A 21,796-nucleotide genomic window follows, 5' to 3' on the forward strand; every position below is an offset into this window, starting at 1 on the left:
AGTAAAATTGTTCTTTTTGGGTCCAAGGGCCGCAGACAGTTTGTGAGACGACCCCCAAACTCTGAATTCAAGCCACAGTTCACATTGAAGACAGTGAAGCATGGTGGTGCAAGCATTATGATCTGGGCATGTTTCTCCTACTATGGTATTGGGCCTATATATCGCATACCAGGTATCATGGATCAGTTTGGATATGTCAAAATACTTGAAGAGGTCATGTTGCCTTATGTTGAAGAGGACATGCCCTTGAAATGGGTGTTTCAACAAGAAAATGACCCCAAGCACACTAGTAAACAAGCAAAATCTTGGTTCCAAACCAACAAAATTAATGCCTCGCAGATGTGAAGAAATCATGAAAAACTGTGGTTATACAACTAAATACTAGTTTAGTGAGTCACAGGATTGCTAAAAAAGCTGTTTGAACTTAATAGTTTTGAGTTTGTAGCGTCAACAGCAGATGCTACTATTATTGTGAACACCCCCTTTTCTACTTTTTTACTAATAGCCCAATTTCATAGCCTTAAGAGTGTGCATATCATGAATGCTTGGTCTTGTTGGATTTGTGAGAATCTACTGAATCTACTGGTACCTTGTTTCCCATGTAACAATAAGAAATATACTCAAAACCTGGATTAATCTTTTTAGTCACATAGCACTACTATTATTCTGAACACTACTGTATGTGTTATGTGTTATGTCTTCTCCAGACTATCAGCTATTTGATAACATGACTCATGTTTGTCACATGCACCCGGGGAAAGAAAGCCCCAGTATCAAGTGGATGACAAATATTACTTGTTGAAGCTTATGCATTTATTTTTCCATGAATTATTTCTATAATTTGTGTATATAAACAAATGTTTTCACGTTTGAACAGAAATGATGACAGTTGTATTTATAATAGTTTCTCAAGGACTTATATCACTATATAAGACACTCACATTACATAGCTGGTTTGCTGGATTATAGTTTGTATATGCATCAGCATATATTAAATAATTTTGAAGAAATCTGTATAATCATGTGTTTTTTCATTATATTCTAAGTTGATTCACTGTGTCCCGTGAATTAGTGTCTGAGGCACAGTGAATCAAAAATTTTAAAATCAATTTTAAACACCTGTAAATGACACCTGGGGAGACATAAATAATGCAGCCTTATAAACAATAACTTGCTGTATTAAATCCATAGAATGACCTGAACCTATGGATAATGTGTTTATGCTGCCACAAAACAACATTTCTGATCCACTGTGCCCTGGCTTCCCCTACACACCTATAGTGAAATACAGATGTCAGCAGCTCTGACAATGAAATCTCAAAACATCAACACATCATGTTGGAACTATAGGTGCTATAGAATTACGGTGATGTTTCCAAAATGTAATCGCCTTTTCTATATCTTGAATTAAATGAATAAAAAGCTCTTTCTTTCCTTCTATCTGCATGTTGATTTGGCACAAACTTTATACTGGATGTCCTTCCTGACACAACTCCACATGACATGCAGGATGGGTACAGATGGTCTTGAACAAGCAGCCTTCTGCTGCAGAAACAAGCCCACTGACCAATTGGCCACCACATACTTTAAATTAATAACCCTTCATTTTTCTGAGTAGGAAACATCACACAAGCTCATACAGTGAATTGATTGGTTTCTAAATATAAAGAGTACGTAAATGAACCACAGTACCCCAGCACTATGATGACACACACTTCCACTGAAGACTTCAGCCGAAATTACTTGGACCGAGTCATTGAGAATCAGCTGTTCACCGTAACGGCGGAAATTTAATTTTCTGACGATGGAAATTGCAAATACAGTTTAATAGTCTTCTTTCCTCAAATGACAATAAATACACTAACAAGAGGCCCAATGTAATCAAGTCCAACAGGAACAGGCTGGGTAGAGAAGGGAAATGCAATTATTTTTCAAATTAATTGCTGCATGTAAAGGTAGAATTCTTCAACAAACACTTAAACATTTTCTCTGGCAGATGACTTTTTTTTTCCTTCGAGTACTTTGTCAGTCGAGCTGTGGTTTTTTCTCTCTGAGGCCCAACAGATGGTGATGCCCTGCCCTGCAGCTGTCAGCCAATTCCACAAATGGAACACCAGCAAACCTACAAGCTGCTGTCGCACCAAATGTACTCTGCAGCACTCGAGAAATGCTGTGATTTATAGGAAATAAAAAAAACACATTCAGATGAATCAAATTCCAGCATTAGTGCCCCATCAGAGGGTGCTTGATAGTTCGTTTAACAGATACAATTTGTCTAATTAGACTGAAACCAAAATCATTAGGAGTGGTTACAAATTATTATATTTATTTCCACACTTGTGAAATAACAAGCGATTGTATTACCATAATTATTATGTGTATTATGTAGTTCTGCTACATGTTGCCTGTTCATTTTTTTAGTACAAATCTGTTTCCCTTAAGCATATAAATTCCATTGTAAGTGTTATAAGTGTAAAACTGATGCACTTTATTCCTTTGGAGAGATACAATTGTGTGAAATTAATGACACCAGGTAACAGGACTTGTAGGCATGAGCATAGTAAGGGTTATGGCAAGCTGACATTTGACCCCAGTGAATGGTAAATGGACTGCATTTATATAGCGCTTTTCCATCTGCATCAGATGCTCAAAGTGCTTTACAATAATGCCTCACATTCACTCCAATGTCAGGGTGCTGCCATACAAGGTACTCACTACACACTGGGCGCTACTAGGGGATTAAGGACATTGCCCAAGGGCCTTTAGTGATTTTCCGGTCAGGCTGGGATTTGAACCAAGGATCTTCTGGTCTCAAGCCCAATGCTTAAACAATAGACCTTCAACTCCTCATTTGGCATTCATTGAATTCATTGACTCGTGGCTGACTTTGCCGGGGCAGTTCTGGAATCCAATTCTGCGTGTGCCACATTTCGTTCAAATCAGGTTGAAAATCAACTTCCATGACCTTTGCCTAAATGAATTTTAGGGTTAGCCTTCATTGACATACTGAGTTTGATAGAAATTTGAAAAAAAAAGGATGTGGGAAGAACTGAACAGCAAGCAAGTCCTTGGCCCTAATGACCAACCTTTGGATAGTTGACATTGCTGAACAATTCCAAAACCCATCTCCAAATGTCAATCACGTTTGTGTTATATTAGAGTGAAAAACAAAATTTTGACCTTTGATCCTAATGACCTTGACCCCACTGATGGTTCTTTGGCAAATTTGACTTCACCTGGGCAATTCCAGAACCTACAAACCAATGGTGAGAAATGTGTGCACCAATGCACACTAATGTTTGCAGAGCAAAACTTAAATTTCCACCATTGTCCCCATTTACCTTGACCCCAATGATTGACTTTTGTAAATCTGATCTTGTCTAGGCAATTCGAGAACCCACCTTAATATGTGTGCCACATCTGATGGACATGGGAGAGAAAATCAAAAATATAACCTCTGACCCCAATGACTTTGACTTTTGCTGACAAACCATCAAACCATTTAATAGTAATTCTGGGGATGTTCATTATCCACATATCAAGTTTTCATGCAAATCAGACAGGGGGGCAGAAGTTTGGTCTGGACCATGGACCAAAATGTTGCAATATTAGCTTGGTTTAGATTGTTCAGTAATGTTTCTAAGTGGACCAAAATGTGTAAGTTAAAAAACAAACAAACATGTATGAGCATGCTGTACACCCATTGGTCAAAAGCTCAGTTTATATTCCAAGGTTTGCTAATGTAGTCAGAGCTGTTTCTTATGTCACAGCTAATGGTATCCTCAAATGGTTTCCTAACAGGTGGTGAAAATGCTTCAACTGTTGTCTGTAAGTAAATGATTTGCATTGTTTTTTACTTTTTGTGGCTTTTCACGAGCTGTGCAGAGTTGTGTTTGTCTGGAAAATCTTCTGTCTTCATTCTGTGGTGTCTTTTTATTGTAAAATAAAATAAGTAACATGCTTTATTCACATTTCGTTTGATTATTTGGTCCATTGGTTTGTTTTGTAGTTTTACCACAAACAAACTGCCCCAAACAGCCCGTTCTCATGGTTTGTTTTTTTGGGGGGTTTTTTCACGCCCCGCCATGAAATGAATTAGTGGCCTTGTTACAAAAAACGCCCCATTTACGTACCCCGGTTGCGACCCATAGAATAATGTACTTTTCATTACTCAGACCCACGAAATGCCGTGAGATTGGGTTGGACCAGGTCAAGTCCGCCTCTTCTCACGGGTCTTGGTGCGGTTGTTTGGTTCACATGTGAGTGATTACTGTGTTTGCACCTGCCCAAACAAATCACACCAAACGGTAAAACGAATACCTACCCTGTGTCTCCATATGGTCTCATGTGAAGTGACCATAACACATTTCCAGAATTTATTTGAAAAGGCAGTTACAAATTTTTCAAAATAAACTGTTTTGCATGTGCATTGTGCATGTTCTCACCAGTAGAAGCTTTTTTGTTGCCCATCTCAAACTGGATTCCTCTATAAAGCTCCCTGGAAATGAGACTGTAGGCAACAATCATCACCAGTCCTGGAATGGCAAACAGCACCAGCAGCAGCAAAATGTACCTAAGAGAGATGCAACCGAGTGAATATTTTGCATGCAAGTATTTGTGCAAGCAAACATAAAGAAACAAAAAAATTGAGCCAAGAAAGTATTAAAATTCACACAATGCTAAACGAAAGGTATAAGCGGGTGACGCATAGCAAGTAATACTGCACCATAGCATGATGGTCACATAAAGATCTGTGAGGAGAGGTAGTAGCTAGGCATTGTCTATGTAGCCCTGTTGTGTGCAGATACCCAGGAAATGTGTTTTTTGGGCTTTCGTGACATCATCATGACCATCATGACGTCATGCCACGTAATGACACACGATAAGCTGATCGATATAAGCTATGCATTATTTCTCCAGTTTTATTGCAAGGTTGTGGATAGAGTGCCTATGTACAGGAAGTGGCAGCATTGGTGTGCGATGTCAGGAGTGGAGGATGCATGGCACAAAATGTGGGATAGCACAAAATGCAGACTCGAAGACAAGGTGTTATAAGTAAAAAAATAATCTTTATCATTTACACAGGCAGGGGTACGGTACACGGGAAGGCAGGCAGTGAAGTGCTAATCAAAAACGTGGTCGAGAGACAGGCTGGGTTCAAAAACACTGTGAGATACTGTATCATGGGCTGAGGCAGAAACAAGGTCCGGTAAGCAAAGCGAGGTCGTTACACTATGAGGAAAAAACAAGACAAAGGCAAAAGGCTGGAACGTGGATACTAGGATCGCGACGAACTGGCAGAAAGAGAAGGGCTTAAATCCACAGGTGGATATCACCATTAATCAGTCCCTGGTAACCAGACAAGCTCTGAGCAAAGGAAATATCTCAACCTTGCCAGTTGTAAAATGTGACCTCAACTAAATGTGCCAAATAATAAATACACTTATTCACAAAACTTTCTCATTTTAATTTCCTGCACTTTCAGTTACAATCATTATCGAAACTTTGCATAAATTATTACCACCCTTGAAAAATGTCAGCTACCTACAGTGAGGAAAATAGGTATTTGATCCACTGTCGATTTTGAAGGTTTTCCCACCTACAAAGAATGCAGAGGTCTGTAATTTTTATCATAAATACACTTCAACTGTGAGAGACAGAACCTAAAAAAAAAATCAGAAAATCACATTGTATGATTTTTAAATAATTATTTTGCATTTTATTGCATGAAATAAGTGTTTGATCACCATCCAACCAGCAAGAATTCTGTCTCTCACAGACATGTTATTTTTTCTTTAAGAAGCCCTCTTATTCTGCATTCTTTACCTGTATTAATTGCACCTGTTTGAACTTGTTGCCTGTATAAAAGACACCTGTTCACACACTCAATCAATCACACTCCAACCTGTCCACCATAGCCAAGACCAAAGAGCTGTCTAAGGACACCAGGGACAAAACTGTAAACCTGCACAAGGCTGGGATGGACTACAGGACAACACGCAAGCAGCTTGGTAGAAGACAACTGTTGGTGTAATTATAAGAAAATGGAAGAAACACAAGATGACTGCCAATCTTCCTCGGTCTGGGATTCCATGCAAGATCTCACCTCGTGGGGTAAGGATGATTCTGAGAAAGCTCAGAACTACACAGGAGGACCTGGTCAATGACCTGAAGAGAGCTGGGACCACAGTCACAAAGATTACATTAGTAACACATGATGCTGTCATGGTTTAAAATCCTGCAGGGCAGCAAGGTCCCCCTGCTCAAGCCAGCACATGTCCAGGCCCATTTGAAGTTCACCAGTGACCATCTGGATGATCCAGAGGAGGCATGGGAGAAGGTCATGTGGTCAGATGAGACCAGAATAGAGCTTTTTGGAATCAACTCCATTCACCATGTTTAGAGGATGAGAACAACCCCAAGAAAACCATCCCAACCGTGAAGCATGGGGGTGGAAACATCATACTCTGGGGGTGCTCTTCTGCAAAGGGAACAGGATGAATGCACCGTATTGAAGGGAGGATGGATGGGGTCATGTATTGTGAGATTTTGTCAAACAACATCCTTCCCTCAGTAAGAGCATTGAAGATACGTCATGGCTGGGTCTTCCAGCATGACAATGACCCCAAACACACAGCCAGGGCAACTAAGGAGGAGCTCCGTAAGAAGCATTTCAAGGTCCTGGAGTGGCCTGGCCAGTCTCCAGACCTGAACTCAATAGAAAATCTTTGGAGAGAGCTAAAACTCCAAACCTGAAAGATTTGGAGAAGATGTGTATGGAGGAGTGGACCAAAATCCCTGCTGCAGTGTGTGAAAACCTGGTCAAGAACTACAGGAAACGTCTGACCTCTGGAACTGCAAAGGTTTCTGTACCAAATATTAAGGTCTGTTTTTCTACTGGATCAAATACTTATTTCATGCAATAAAATGCAGATTAATTATATAAAAATCATACAATGTGATTTTCTGTTTTTATTATTATTATTATTATTATTATTATTATTATTATTATTATTATTATTATTATTCTGTTGAAGTGTACCTACGATAAAAATTACAGACCTTTCCATTCTTTGGAGGTGGGAAAACCTGCAAAATTGACAGTGGATCAAATACTTATTTTCCTCACTGCATTTTATAAACACTACCCAATCTAGAACCCATGGATCCCCATGTGCAACACGTTAGTTTATATTATAATTATGAGTTAAAATAAGGATTTAATTTTGATTAAATGATTATAGAGCCTAAAACATAAAAAAAATCATTAATCCCATCAGTGCCATGACAGAAATATATACTTTAAATGGCACCAATGAAAAATAACACCAAATATCATGATCATGATGTATAGATAGGCATGATTGTTATTCATATGCATAAATAATAAAACTAATGTACAAAAGCACAATTTTTTCAACTTAAAAATCAAATGATGTAAATAATTTCAAATGTGTTTTTCAGATTGGAATTAAACCCACTGAGTGACAATAACAACACAACACAGTAGATACAGGGTCTAATGGATGGAGCAAGAGAACAACATGGCTTCACATTGCTTGTCATTGCGAAGATACACAAGAAAATGGGTTTTTCTGAGTAGATTTTGACAACCTTGAACATGGCCATTACAATACTATGCTGCAGTGTAGCTACACAGGGTAAATATCATTTTTGTGAGTGCATAAATGTCTACAGAGGGCTGACTAAAATTACCATAAGATTGTTTCATCATATTTCCAGAACAAAAATACCCTGAAACATCTCGGTCTGCTCAGTTCATCTGTGCTAATGTCTCCCATTCTTCTGTTTAAAAAGGCTCCAGGTCCAAACATGGAAGTAAATGAGACATTTTAGTAGATTCAATGAAAGTGTGCCAGCACACACATCCGTCAGAGAGACAAAGATCTTCTGACAGAAAACGTCACACTATCCAAACAGCAACCACGGAAAAGAGATTTAGCCAAACAAAACGTTTAAGTTAAGTGGTATGGAACGTGCTGATGGATAACTCTGATGAAGACAGCTGTACTATAAAACCACAGGAACTGACAAAAGAAAATGCACATTTCTATATTCCTCAAAAGCAAACTCCAGTCACTAGAAATTAATATCTAGGTGTAATTTTTAAGATAGAGGGGGAAAAGAGCATTTTCTTGTTAGACCAAACATTTTTACTTGCATTGCGAAAGGCTGCATAGTTTTTCTCGTATGTGTATCTGTAGTTCTGCGCATGTGTCTCCATGTACTAGAGGTGTTTATATAATGACTGAGTGGATCCTTGTCATTTGATTGGTGCTCTGTATGTCACGTGACATGGATTATTCATCCCATTTGTGTTGGATTGCTTTCAGCGTGCAAATTTGGTTCCATTTACCGTGCAAATTGGTTCCATATGTTTTGTACCATTGCACACTAAAAACCCTGCCCACACACACACTAGTGGGGACGGGGTTTAGCTAAACATGGCGGAGTTTGTTTTGCTGACAGACGACAAGTTGAACGAGATAACTGATGGTGTTAATTCTTCTAAGACACACACACACACACACACACACAAAACACCAGTGATGCACACCAAAATGTAAGTCCCTTTTCTGTTCATATCAATCAATTCAATCAATTTTATTTATATAGCGCCAAATCACAACAAACAGTTGCCCCAAGGCGCTTTATATTGTAAGGCAAGGCCATACAATATTCATAAATAAATATAATATCAAATGACAAGGATGTATTTTAGCCATTATATAACACAAATAATGAAGGTTTTTACATTCTTTCAATAGAACGAATATTTAATTTGGAACATACTCAGGGCTGGATCCAGAGTGAAAATCTGACAGATGCGTTTTTGCTCAATGATAAAATAAAAATCATACGTGTTTTGTTATTCAATAATGTTCATTCTTTTATTCATGTGCAACATACACTGTCACACTTCTTTTAACCCCTTAACGCCCATCGTCGCATATATGCTACAATCTCTGACTCAAATATGCAACTTACCAAACTGACCTGTATGCCCGTTGTCGCGAATTTGCAACATACCATCATTATTATTATTATAACATTATAACATAAAGTCATTACCAGAATACCCAATATTACTATCTAGTTTTTGTGCAAAAGTGAAATTAATAATCTCAACATTATTTACCATCTACTTAAAGGCAAAAACACACACACAATATTTTTTTATATACAGCTATATAAATTCGGGTGTTATGGGGTTAATATATTTATTATACTTCATGGACCATAGTGAACACTTATTTGTATAAATATGATGTCCTAAAAAAAACACTATAACAAAAATTGACATGTTGGATCCTTGATCTCTGGACATAAATAGGAATAAACAAAATCTGTAGTTTTTGTCAAAAGCATTTCCTTTCAGACATTATTGGCATAAATATCTTTCCATATATCTGAGCTGAGCTCTTGCAGCTGCTGTGCTGCACGTCAGGAAGTAATTTGTAAAGAAATACAGCACGTCTCATTTTATTATTATTATTAATTCCGACCGGACTCTGTCTCGGCAGAGAGCCACGCAGCGTTTGAAGCTGTGTCAACGGAACGGAGGACAATTCCCGTTTCTTGACTACAACAAGACCAGAGTCCCAGTTAGTGATTTTAATACACACAAAAGTGACTCGTGGTATTTTAATGGCTTTGAGAGGAGTTAAGAAGCGGACTTGCCATTTCTGAAGAGCAGTGAATCGAACCAATGAGCTAGTGGATCGAAGCATTGCTTCAATGGTTCAAGCTTCAAAGTGGAGTCACGCTGCAGAAACGCTTGATTACAGACGCGCTGCAGACAAAACCCTGAATATCTGACTTTATTTGTACGTCCGTATGACTCTGAAACTCGGAAAAATCCGTATAATTTACGGACAATCCGTATAGGTTGACATGTATGTCGGAAAACCACCGAAAATGTAATTTCAGTCATCATAGAATGCCTTTCAAACACACTATTGTCTGAAAACTATTTATACACCACTCACCATTTCTTGCTGAAATAAGCGCCCAATTTTCCTTGCACAACTTTTTTCGTGGATGCCATGATCATCAACTCGACTGGACTGACGCTATGTTTGTTTGATCCGGTTTGCATTTTCCTGTGTACACCTGCGTGGTGCATTGTGGGATCAAATCAAAAGCTGCGCTCACCGCGGGGACACGTTCTGCACTTTTCGGGATTATTCAAGATTTTTTTTTTTTTTACAGATGACGAACGATGTGTAAAAAAAAATCAGACCGATGCAACTGCATCGATCCAAACTGGTCTGGATCCAGGCCTGATACCATTATAATTATTTTTAATTGTATGGACTTTGAGAACTGATTTAGGGTCATTTTGGGGTGCTGCACCTGAATCTCAGCTCAGATTTCCTCTATCACATCACAATTTTTTGCAATCTGCATGTTCCTTAGTGATGTTGTGACTGTTGTGACACCACTAATCATGCACAAAAGCAGCTTTAAATGCATAGTTTTTAACCAAGATTGCGAAATGTGAACTAGAGCCGTAATATCATTTGTGGTGCCGAACAGGCGTGCGAGATGGCAGCTTTTGCTTCAATGCTTGATACAAGAAATATGTTTTCATATCTCAAGAACGTGACTGGTAAAAACTAACACCAGATTTGGATTCAGCACGCCCAAATGACTCAAAGTCTGTTGAAAAACTCAATGTAAGAAAAATCATGTTGACCAGTGTAATAAAAGAATAAATGTCAACAATAAAAAAAAGTACAGGAAAACAGTCTACAAAAATGTCAAACTGAAGCACTGATAATACACAAAGAAGTGCAACTTATACCTCAGTGGGACTTATACTCTGGAGTCTGGACAATACAATACACATAAAAATAAAGTAGTTTCTCAGACTGTATTAGTGCATGTGCCTCTGTGGATATACAGTGGGATTCAATTCCAGGTGTGTGCTTCAGGCTACATATCTGTGAAAAAGAGTCTTTATCCACATCATCTCAGTCAAACAACCTTAAAAAGGGAACGGGCCGAGGCATAGCGGAGGCAGAGATAGTTTTTCCCAGTGACAACTGACATTCAACAAAGATATGTTTTGGCTCCTACACTGCTCAGTGCTTGCATGGACTGGGTGTTTGGTAGGGCTGTGGAATCCAGGGACTGTTTTTTTTTTGGGGGGGGGGGGGTAGCGAGGACCGCTTTACTGACCTTTACCGTGCAGGCAACACTGTGATCCTTGTTGACCCCAAAACGTGAATCTTCTGTAAATCGTGAATTATCTCCAAACCATTAATGCAAATTTATGCAAATCATAAATATCCGCGAACCTTAATGATTTTGCTGCAAACCGTGAATAAAATATTCCACAAAATGTGAACACAGGTTTCACAAAATGTAAGCCGCAAAATGTGATTATCATTCATGACATATGTTTTCTTTCAGTTCAGGAAATCTTGATCGCAAAAACCCCATGTGGGGGGGTGGGTCACTACACCTGGTGAGATGGGGAGGCGAGCCCTGAACGGGCTCATGCTTCTGGTGTCAAGTGGCCAGCCCCACTGCACGTGACCCGCTCTGGAGACAGTGGCAAGTGGGGAGTTTGACTGCGGCAGTACACCTGTCAAATGGTAACGGTAAAGTCAAGGGTAGCGCAAAGCCCCGTGGTGCAATGAAAGTGAGGGGTGCACAGTCATAATCCCACAGATGCTTTATTTTTTCTTTTCTTATTTCTGATTGTAAACCTTTATTACACTTATAAAACACCACTATAGCATATATATTCTGAAAGTACAGGTTGTCCTGAAAAAAAGAGACATACTACTAGATTGTGGGATGCAGGGTGAGCTTTTAACAGCAATAATAAAATATTTATGCCAGGCGAGTGAAGTGCCCAAAAAATGCCCTCGGACCCCAGGGGCTTAATGACTTCCTGGAATCAGTCATCAGAAGTGTATCTGTATGTGGTGAAAGTGTTTAACCTGCAGAGAGATTCACTTGTCTCAACAGTAACGTTCATGTCTCTGGATCCTCAGCCTTTAAGATCGAGAGATACCTGGGAAGACCTTACGGAGTCATGAGGTCGTTGGACAGAGGTGTTTGTTGATGCCAATGTCTCTGCAGCAGAACAAAGGTTCAAGTCTTTAGGGTACTGGTGCTCCCTGTCTTACTATATGATTGTGAGACTTTGACATTAACTGGTGACCTAAGGTGATAACTGGACATCTTTGGTGTATCGGAGGATCCTTGGATGCCACTGGAGTGACTTTGTATCAACTGAGCAGTTGCTTATCGGGACCACGATGAGTACTATCACTTGCATTGTGAGGGAGCGTCAGCTTCAACATTTTGGCCATGTGGCGTGTTTTTCTGTGTGTTTAAAATGAGCTGTTTCTGGCCTAAATATTGTTTAGAACAATAATAATAATGACAATAATAATAATACATTCCATTTAAAAGGCGCCTTTCTTGACACTCAAGGACACTGTACAGTAAAACATAAACATCCAATAAAAGAAACAACAATAAAATCAGTAAAATAGACAGAACAATATGCATCAAGAGGAATAAGCAGTCATAAACAGATGGGTTTTAAGTTGTGATTTGAAAATGGGAAATAAATCAATGTTTCTGATTTGGGATGGTAATGAATTCCAGAGACGGGGAGCAGAGCAGCTGAATGCTCTGCTCCCCGTGGAAGTGAGACGGGCAGAGTGGTCAGACAGGTGAATGGAGGAAGAGGATCTAAGGGAGCGGGAGGGAATGGGAAAATGGAGGAGGTCGGACAGATATGGAGGAGCGAGACTATGTAAGGCCTTGAATGTTAACAGGAGGATTTTGAATAGAATATGAAATTGAACTGGAAACCAGTGGAGCTGCTGAAGTACGGGAGTGATATGCTGAATCAAGGGGTTGCGAGCTATGATATGGGCAGCTGAATTCTGGACCAGTTGAAGTTTATGGAGGGATATGGGTGGGAGACCGAAAAGAAGAGAGTTACAATAATCCAGACGAAAAGTAACAAGGCTATGGACAAGGATGGCAGCAGTGTTGGGGGGTAAGGGAGGAGCGGAGGTGATTAATGTTGTGTAGATGGAAGTAGGCAGACCTGGTAATGTTTTTAATATGGGACTGAAAGGATAGTGTGCTGTCAAGGATGACACCCAGACTCTTAACCTGGGGGGGAGGTGGAACGGTGGAATTATTAATGATGAGAGAAAAACTTTCAGTTTTGGATAGAGTGGATTTTGTACCAATGAGAAGAACCTCAGTCTTGCTCCTGTTTAATTTAAGAAAGTTTTAAGTGAACCAGCTTTTGATTTCAGAGATACAATCAGTAAAGAAGGTGGGCAGAAGAGTGGACGAGGGTTTAGAGGTAAGATAGAGCTGGGTGTCATCAGCATAACAGTGGAAATGAATGTTGAATTTTAGGAAGATATTACCAAGGGGAAGAAGATAGATGATAAAAGGGAGGGGCCCCAGGACAGAGCCCTGGGGCACACCTGAAGTGACAGGGTAGGAAGTGGATTTGAAGGATATGAGTTAGGTAAAATGAGTGCAGCCAGAGTGGTAGGATGTAAACCAGACTAATGGAGTGTGAGTCATGCCAATGGAATGGAGCCTATTGAGGAGAGTGGAATGATAAATTGTATCAAAGGCTGCAATGACTTTCTCCATGCACAAACCAAGAATTGTGGGATTAAGGACGCTGAAAATGAACCACCAACCACTTAAATATAAAAGGTAGACAAAAACTAATTTTGCACAATACCACACTTTAAAATCCAAACAGACTCACCATGTTTGCTCTGCCTTTTCAAGGCTCCAGTCATGGCGGCACTTGTGTCCTGTGGTGTTGTCGTGCCGCTTGTAAGGCGTCAAATGACTGACGATCGGATAGGGGATCATGATGATGAAGGCCACCACCCATGTGGCAGCAATCACTCGATAGGCATGGGAACGGGTCTGCCACACCCGCGACTTCAGGGGGTTGCAGATGGCGCTGTACCGCTCGATCGCTATGGCAACCAGGCTAAATGTGGAGATGCTTACTGATATCCCTGTAGGAATACAAAACAGTTGTTTTAAAAAATGAATACATACCGTTCTGTTATTTGGAATTTGACAAATAAATAAGTGTTACCACATTGCGTTCAGACGGGTTTACTTTGATGACGTACGTGTGATATCTGAGATCAGGCCTGCAAACAAAAGGTGTTGATGTCTGGGAAGACGTGCTCACGCAATATTGTACATGTTGCGGGGGAACAGATAGTTATCGGAGTTTTGTGGTGCAGGAAATCATGTCAGCCTGTGCCACTGATGTAATCAGAGTTTTGTCTCCTGATGGCTCAGGACAGGAAATTACTCCTTTTCCTTTCTTATCCATATTTTCTACTGCAATAATATATTGCAAACACAGCGCAGTGATGCAGGACCGAGTGTCCCTAGAGTGTTTTTTCACATTTCCTCTGTACCCTCTCATGATGCTCTCCTGCATGCACTGGGATTGTTCTCTATTTAAACTGCCTTTTTTAAGCTTCGGATTGCATTTCTTTCAGACTTTTCTCTTTTTTTATGGCATTCATGTTTATTTCATATTAATATTTCGGCTGTTAAATTATTTTCGGTGCTTCCTTCAGCTACATGTTTACATTTATTAAATATTAATAAAATAATTATTTATTTTTAATTAATTGTTCTCATTTTTTACTCTCTTCTTGGCCAACCCTTTTTTAACAAATGCATACATATCATTTCAGTGTTTAAGTCTCAAAGATATTCAATTATTGGTTCCACAATGTTTGGCAGCAAACTATATTGCATAATAGAAACAATGCTAAAATAATAATAATGAATGATTAAACACATAATATAAACAAGAAGAAATATACATTTAAACAAGAAGAATATAAATTTAAACTAAAGCACTTTAAGCATTTAAACCTCAACCGACACTAGTTTCCAATTCCACAAATTTTTACTTTGGAAAAAAAATTTCAAGGTCAAAATCCTGTTAGAAGTGGCTTTTTATAAGCTAAAATATAATACAAAATATAGATTAACCCTCAGGGGTCCGAGGGCATTTTTTGGACAGTTCACTCGTAGCTGGCATAAATGTTTTATTATTGCTGTTAACAGCTCTCCCTGCGTGTTTTATAAGTGTAATAAAGATTTACAATCAGAAATAAGAAAGGAAAAAGTAAAGCGGAAAATAATGTTGTCGGGGGTGCGTTCTGGCGCTGTCGGGCCGCTCCCCTTTTAATTTGCTGTGCTGCCCGGTGGCTGCGGGGGCTGCCTTTCCTGGCCCCCATGCCCTTCCGCTGCCCCTTTTCTCCTGGTTCCCCCAGGGCCCCGCGTCCTGGACCCACTTCCATCGTCACTCGCGGCCGGCCGCGTGGCTTCTGACGTGCCGGAGTGGTCCATGTCATATGATAAGGTTCTGTACTCTTGTCTTGGCTCAACACACCAGCCACAGTAGTGATCGGATATTTAGCTGTGATCTGGGTCTCTGTGTGTGGATGGTCGCGTGTTTGTGGCCGTCACCACAATTCAGTTTTTGGGTGCTCTTAAGAGGATTAACACTACGGTGTTCTGGATTAGGGTATGGATGCTCACTAATTAGACAACAGACTATTGCTGTCACTGTTTGTTCATGTGTGGTTGTTTGTCATGGTATGTTGTATGGTTGGGGCCCCGTCTCCTCGGTGTCTCACATCACAGTTAGTCTTCACCACTTGTCTCTCGTTCTTGTCTGTCTTGGTGTTGTTTTGGTGGTCGGCCCTTCCTTATAGAAGCTGTCGGTTGGCCCTGAGTAGGATGTTGTAGGCTGATCGGGAAGGGCGGATGGGAGTTACACACACACAACATTCACTCATGCACTACATACCTTCTGTCTTGCAAGAATAAATTGCATATATGGGTATTAATGTTCATAAATGGTTCTGCCAGTGTGGCACTTACCATTACTATATATACAGACAGAAAAAAAAATTCCACACACATTTATTCAAAATACACAGCAAACTATAATAAACAACTGTTTTGACACTTTATAAAGGTAATTTGAGGTCTTGTGTGAAATACTGTACAACAAAAGGTTCAAACAATAAACACAAATGCACATTTTGAACAATATATACAAAATGGTTTATGCATTTTGTTTGTCTTCATCTCAAAGCAATTTCTGTCTGCTATTACACAAAGGTTAAATCACAAACTTCTACTTCTACTGTGTTTTGGAGTGTTCTGTGCTGCTCTTAAAGCAGCTTTCATTCACACTTTGGCCCACTTTGGCTCCTTACAGTTTGAGGAGCGGCCCTCCCCCTCGCTCCATTGATATGGTAAACAGTGCTTTACGCCGAGAAAGCAACAGAGTTATCCAGTAACATTCACATGCACATTAGTGGAGCAATCCTGATAGTTATACACTCTTTGTTTGAGCACGTGAGATTGTCATCAGAGGCTCTCCATCTGCTCCGTCCTCCTGCTGAGCTCCGAAATGACGCATGCACAGTGGAGGCAGGGTGGACCAATTGCTAGGGGGGGGACCGTTCAGTCGGTGACAACGTGGAGCTGATTTCACTTTACAGTAGACTGTTTTTTTACTCTGTTTAGACTGGGATCAAATGTTATCCCAGCATTTTACTCAAATTTTACTCAGCAAAATTTACTGTGTATATTGCTCACAAAATAATATGACACTTGAATGACAGACAGATGTTGCACACTTGAATGAAATTTTGCTGAAATTAAATGTTGATATTGCGGAATTACACCTGAGTGAATATTTCACAGTCAGTATATGAGTTAATTAGACTATTTTAGTGTGTGTAATGGCTGAAAAGAAAATAAATTAAGGTTTTAGAGGAGTCTAATCAAAGTGACCTGAACACCTTAAACATAGAGTTCATTTTTGAAAACCCTCCAATGTGGCTGAATTAAAGTGATTCTACAAAGATAGTGTGGGCAAAAACATCTCCATAGTGATCATCGGAGGTTATTGAAAATGTTTAATTGTAATTGCTGTTGTTAAGGGTGACAGTTATTAGATTTTGGGGGATAATTACTTTTTCTCATGTATGATGTAAGCTTTGAATAACTCTTTACCTTCAGCAAAAGCAATGATCATTTAAAAGCTGCTGCATTTTGGGTTTACTTACATTGTCTTCACGTTACATTAAAATTAGGTTGATATTCTGAAACATTTCATAAAAATAAGAAAGAACAGAGGAAATCAGAAAAGGCAGATACTTTTCACAGCACTATAAATCATAGGATGTTATCTGCACTGTCCCAGGAACCCAGGTGTACCAGCCTTGCCTGGGGAAATAACCTGAAATGGACTCGCATCCCATCCAGGGGAAGTCATAGACTAATCTGTTCCACGCTGGAAAATCAGGGATAAACACTGGCACCAATGGGCCTCAGGCTGTGCATATGACTTTGCTGAGGCCAAGTGGATGACACTTGACACTCTAATCTGGATGGGATGCAAGTCCAACGCAGGTTACCTCCCCAGCTGGGGCCAGTACCCATTTAGTGATGGATGGACTGGGAAAATGTAGAATAAGTGTCCTGTCCAAGGGCATAGACGGGTAGCATGAGTGGGGTTCAAACCCAGGTCTACATATTGGCAGGCCAGTTCCTTACCCACTCACCTACCTGCTCAGCAGTGTGTAGGACACAAGCAACATGAGAGAGACCAGGTGCCCCCAGATCATGTCCAACTACACCTCAGCAACACCACCATACAGTAAAACTCGCATATAATGGATTAAGATGGACTAGCAAATTTTGTCTGTTATAATTGAAATCTGTTATATGTATAAAATGGACAAAATCTGTTATAAGTATGGAACAGATTAGTTACGGTCAGGATGCGCCAAACGAACTACGGGGAATCCTCAGCATTAATTAGGCTGACATATTTTCTTGATTAGAAGCCTAACAATGAATTAGGACCTGCCTTATTTAATGGTCAAAACTTCGTCTGAAAAAGATAAACTGCATAAGCACCGTGCATTACGTAAGGCTTTAAAAGATTATATTTGGTCGAGTCACTCTTTTTTAAGTCAACTGCGGAGTGATACCTTAAAATCCTAAAGCCTGATTTATGCTTTTGCAGCTCTGTAACTCCATGGCCATGCGATGAGGTTGACGTGCACATGACCCTTTTAAAGTTCTCTGTTGCATCTTTATGCAGTTTACAGCAGGAACAGTAGCTTTTTCTGGATTAATTTGTCCCTCAATGAGCTCCACTTCTTTATACAATCATCAACCTCCAAACCAATGATATGGTAGACGTACAATTTCCTCCACGAATTGTGGATCATTTGAGCATCTTTTTCTGACTTTTGTGTTGTGAAGTTGGTATATTCATGGACTTTTCTGCCAAATGTATTTGATCTATAATCAAAATGTAATCAGCGTTTGCACTGCAAAAACTTTTAATATATGGTGGAAGAGGAAGGAGTGAAACCAGCGCCTATCACAGCCCTTTGCCGTCTCCATCATTTACCACATGCGCGGGTTCTCAGCCACGCAGAGGGTGCTGATTTAAAGCGGTTTGGTTCATCACACCTAGAGATATGTGTGAAACATATGACAGTGCAGGCAACAAGCAGCATTTTGTTAATAATCACAGGCCTTGAATTATGTTCTGCCTTGTTTAGGTCCTGGGTCAGAGCACGGTTTGAAAAAAATTAACAGACGGGCTTTTAATCAAGGAAATACAGTACCCACTTTCCTCCAATTGATATATATATATATATATATATATATATATCTAACACAATAACATTTTTTTCTAAAACATACATCTTGATCATCAATTTAAAGATTGACCTCTGTTTGCAGGCGAGGACCACTAAAATAGGTTACCTTAACCCAATTACTCCTCAAGCACACAGATGGATTTGTTCCTTCAAAAGATGTTTTCCCTCTGTTGAAATTGTGTTTGGTATCACAACTAAGACAAAATCCCTGATTTATAGACCTCTATGATTGAGTAAAGCTTCTCCCTGAAACACTCCATTACCTGTAACACACAGAATGCTGTTTACCTCTGTGCCACTGCGCCTGCATGATACGTTTACGTTGGTAAATCTTATAAAATCTTTCAACAAAAAGCTGAATGCAAGGAAATAAGAATACCATTTCACGTGGCAATAAAATCATGTGCTATAACATTTTTAATAACTCTAGGTGGAGTTTTTAAGGTTAAAATACTGAAAATTGTGTTACTCCCTCTATGTGACTTTAACTCTTTTTTCAGCTCCTGAAACCACAAATCATCACAGACTCTAGATATTTGAATTTAAGTTCATCTCACAACCTTCTTAAATGAGTTCAAAGGTCATTGACCTTGACCTACTTTTTTCTGGTCAGAAAGGGTTAGCACATTCAATTACTCCTTGCAGAATCAAAATATCTGGGATATAGGTTTTATCTCAGAAGCTTTGAGTTCAGAGACCATTAATCTGGATCTATGCTTTCTGGGCCGAACCAGGTCCATAGGACTTCAATGGGCCAATACTCAACACAGAATTCATCAGAGACACAGGATCTTAGGGCTATAAAAATGATCTCTCTACCCTCTATCATAAATCAGAAGACACCAACCTTCAACTACTCTTTCTGGGTCTTCATTTCTCAGCTATCTCACAAGAGTTGAGAGAAGTACCAACTTTGGCCTTTCTTCTTCTGGGTCAGATCCAGGATTATTCAAATATTAGTGTGTGCCCAAACTACCTGTACCCCTACTCTATAGTACCAACTCGATGGTAGATGCCAGTCATCAGGACAGGACCTCTTGTTAGTTTTTGAATACTTATGACAATAGATCAGAAAACAAGCAACAGTGACTTTAGTCACTATCAGGACCCTACGATGGGCAACAAGGCTTCACAGGCAATTTGGTAGGCCTGTCTGTCTTAATTGTAATTATAATGATTGGGCATGTTAAAAGACACCGACATCTACCAAGGCAGAAGGTTCGCTGCTCCTCACCTCTAGCTATTAGAACCCAACATTTCAGAGCTGTTTCCTGCAGTAGTTTTTTAATTTGTTGTTTATGTAAATTTTGAAGGTCCTCTTCGTCATTCACTCAATGACTCCATTAATCCTGTGCTTGCCCCTCCTAATCGCAGGGAATAACAATTAATCCCTTTCTCAAGGTGATATCAGCAGACCACAGAGGTGTCCCTGGCAGCTTCCAAAAAGTTAAGGACACCATATAAGCATTAATCTCAGAGGAGTAGGGGTACAAACAAATACGCACACAATCACACATTCTCAAACTACAACATGATTTTTCACAACACAAAGAAAATAAAGGAAAAACAAATATATTGTGTGTATTACTGAAGTATTCTTAATATATAGGCATTAACAGTGTGAATGTATTTTATAAAGCACTTCATTTTGTGTTTTTAGTTTTGATTCTTGGCAAAACCTCAAACAGAACACCTCACTTTTTGCATCGTCATGACAACGTATCTTTTTAAGTCCATTAGTCGCACATAGTTTTGTGTCTTCTGGGATTGGGGGAGGTCTGCTAGGAACATTTTAGCTGCCTTCAGTAGTCACATAAGATTCTGTGGAATCCTTAAGGGTCCCTTCAGACATAACACAATAGAAGCCAACTAGCGCAAGAGGGAGGAACTGCATGCCACTCGTGACAAATTGGACTTGCCAGCGTCTGAGCACGCGGTACAGCCTGCCGGGCAGGCTGATGCTCGCAAGTCACAGCTCGGAGATACACCTGTACTGGCTTGTAGGATATGACCGGCATATCTCTGACATGAGGCACGGATGTCGGCATGCTGTCCTCATGTGGAAATAAATTAAAACATATCACTTCAGCTGACCACCACATCAGCGCACCGCAATGCTAGTGAATATCGTGCCATGCAGAAAATCACCATGAGGTGCATGTCACTGTGGAATTTCCCCACATTGTAATAATTAAAACACATATCACCTTTGCAACACGGTCACCAGTGGAACACTGCACGCTGGACACGCCATGCCGGCTGATGCGTTCATGACACAGGAGCCAACTCCTCATGACACAAGAGCCTGGCTGATGTATTCATGAGAGGAGCGCATTCATGTAAAACATAAAAGGGCAAACATCGACGTCATTACTTCCTGGAGTACGTCTAGGCGGAGATAACAGGAATGAAGTAATTTAAATTGTGGTGTTTTATTTATTTTTTTGCTCCACTGCTGTGTGCGCGACTTTCCACATACTCGCACTGTGTTAGTGCGCGTGAACACTAGCGTGCACGACACCGTCGCAGCGGTATCATGCACACCTGTCTGGCCATGCATCCCTCTTCACAGCAAGTGGAATGCTTCGTGGTTCCCTATTTCGTTTTTGGTTTGCAGATTTTCTTCCGGTTTCTCCATCTTTCGCCCAACGCCATGTTATGTGTGAAGGGGCCCTAAGGAGTGTAGTAATCAAGTCCACCTCCCTCGAGGCCAAGGCCAGGACTGAGTCCTGGGTCTCCCAGGCCAAGGCCAAGACCACAGCATCTCAGGCTGTGGATAACGCAGTGTTTTGGGATCACTGACACATTATAGACTACATTACCCAGGTGAATAAAATAATGGTGCGGTAGTTTCAGACGTTTTTTATACTTTAGTACTTCTGGACATAGCATAGCGTAGTATTTTCTGTGTATTCATGTATAGTGCAGCAGATAACAGACTATTTACAGAGGAATCCTTCAAATGACATAACTCTTTTGAAAAAACCGACGGGCCACTTGAATTTTCAATAGGCGGCCACGTAGGG

General features: G+C 40.0%; 1 protein-coding gene across 2 annotated transcripts in view; it reads right to left on the reverse strand.

Annotated features, from left to right (window-relative positions):
• The window catches only part of LOC117524635 (cholecystokinin receptor), a 48,195-nt gene that overhangs the window by 3,377 nt on the left and 23,022 nt on the right, over positions 1-21,796 (reverse strand). The window contains exons 3-4 of one of the 2 annotated variants that reach the window (XM_034186452.1): positions 13,793-14,054; positions 4,446-4,573 (exon numbers count right to left, since the gene is read on the reverse strand). In XM_034186452.1, coding sequence (XP_034042343.1) covers positions 4,446-4,573; positions 13,793-14,054 — 390 coding nt within the window. Of the gene's footprint in view, positions 1-4,415; positions 4,574-13,792; positions 14,055-21,796 lie in introns of both variants that reach the window. The other variant, XM_034186451.1, reaches the window with a different exon arrangement.

The sequence above is a fragment of the Thalassophryne amazonica genome, chromosome 14 (genome assembly GCF_902500255.1).
Source record: "Thalassophryne amazonica chromosome 14, fThaAma1.1, whole genome shotgun sequence".
In the NCBI taxonomy this organism is placed as follows: domain Eukaryota; kingdom Metazoa; phylum Chordata; class Actinopteri; order Batrachoidiformes; family Batrachoididae; genus Thalassophryne; species Thalassophryne amazonica.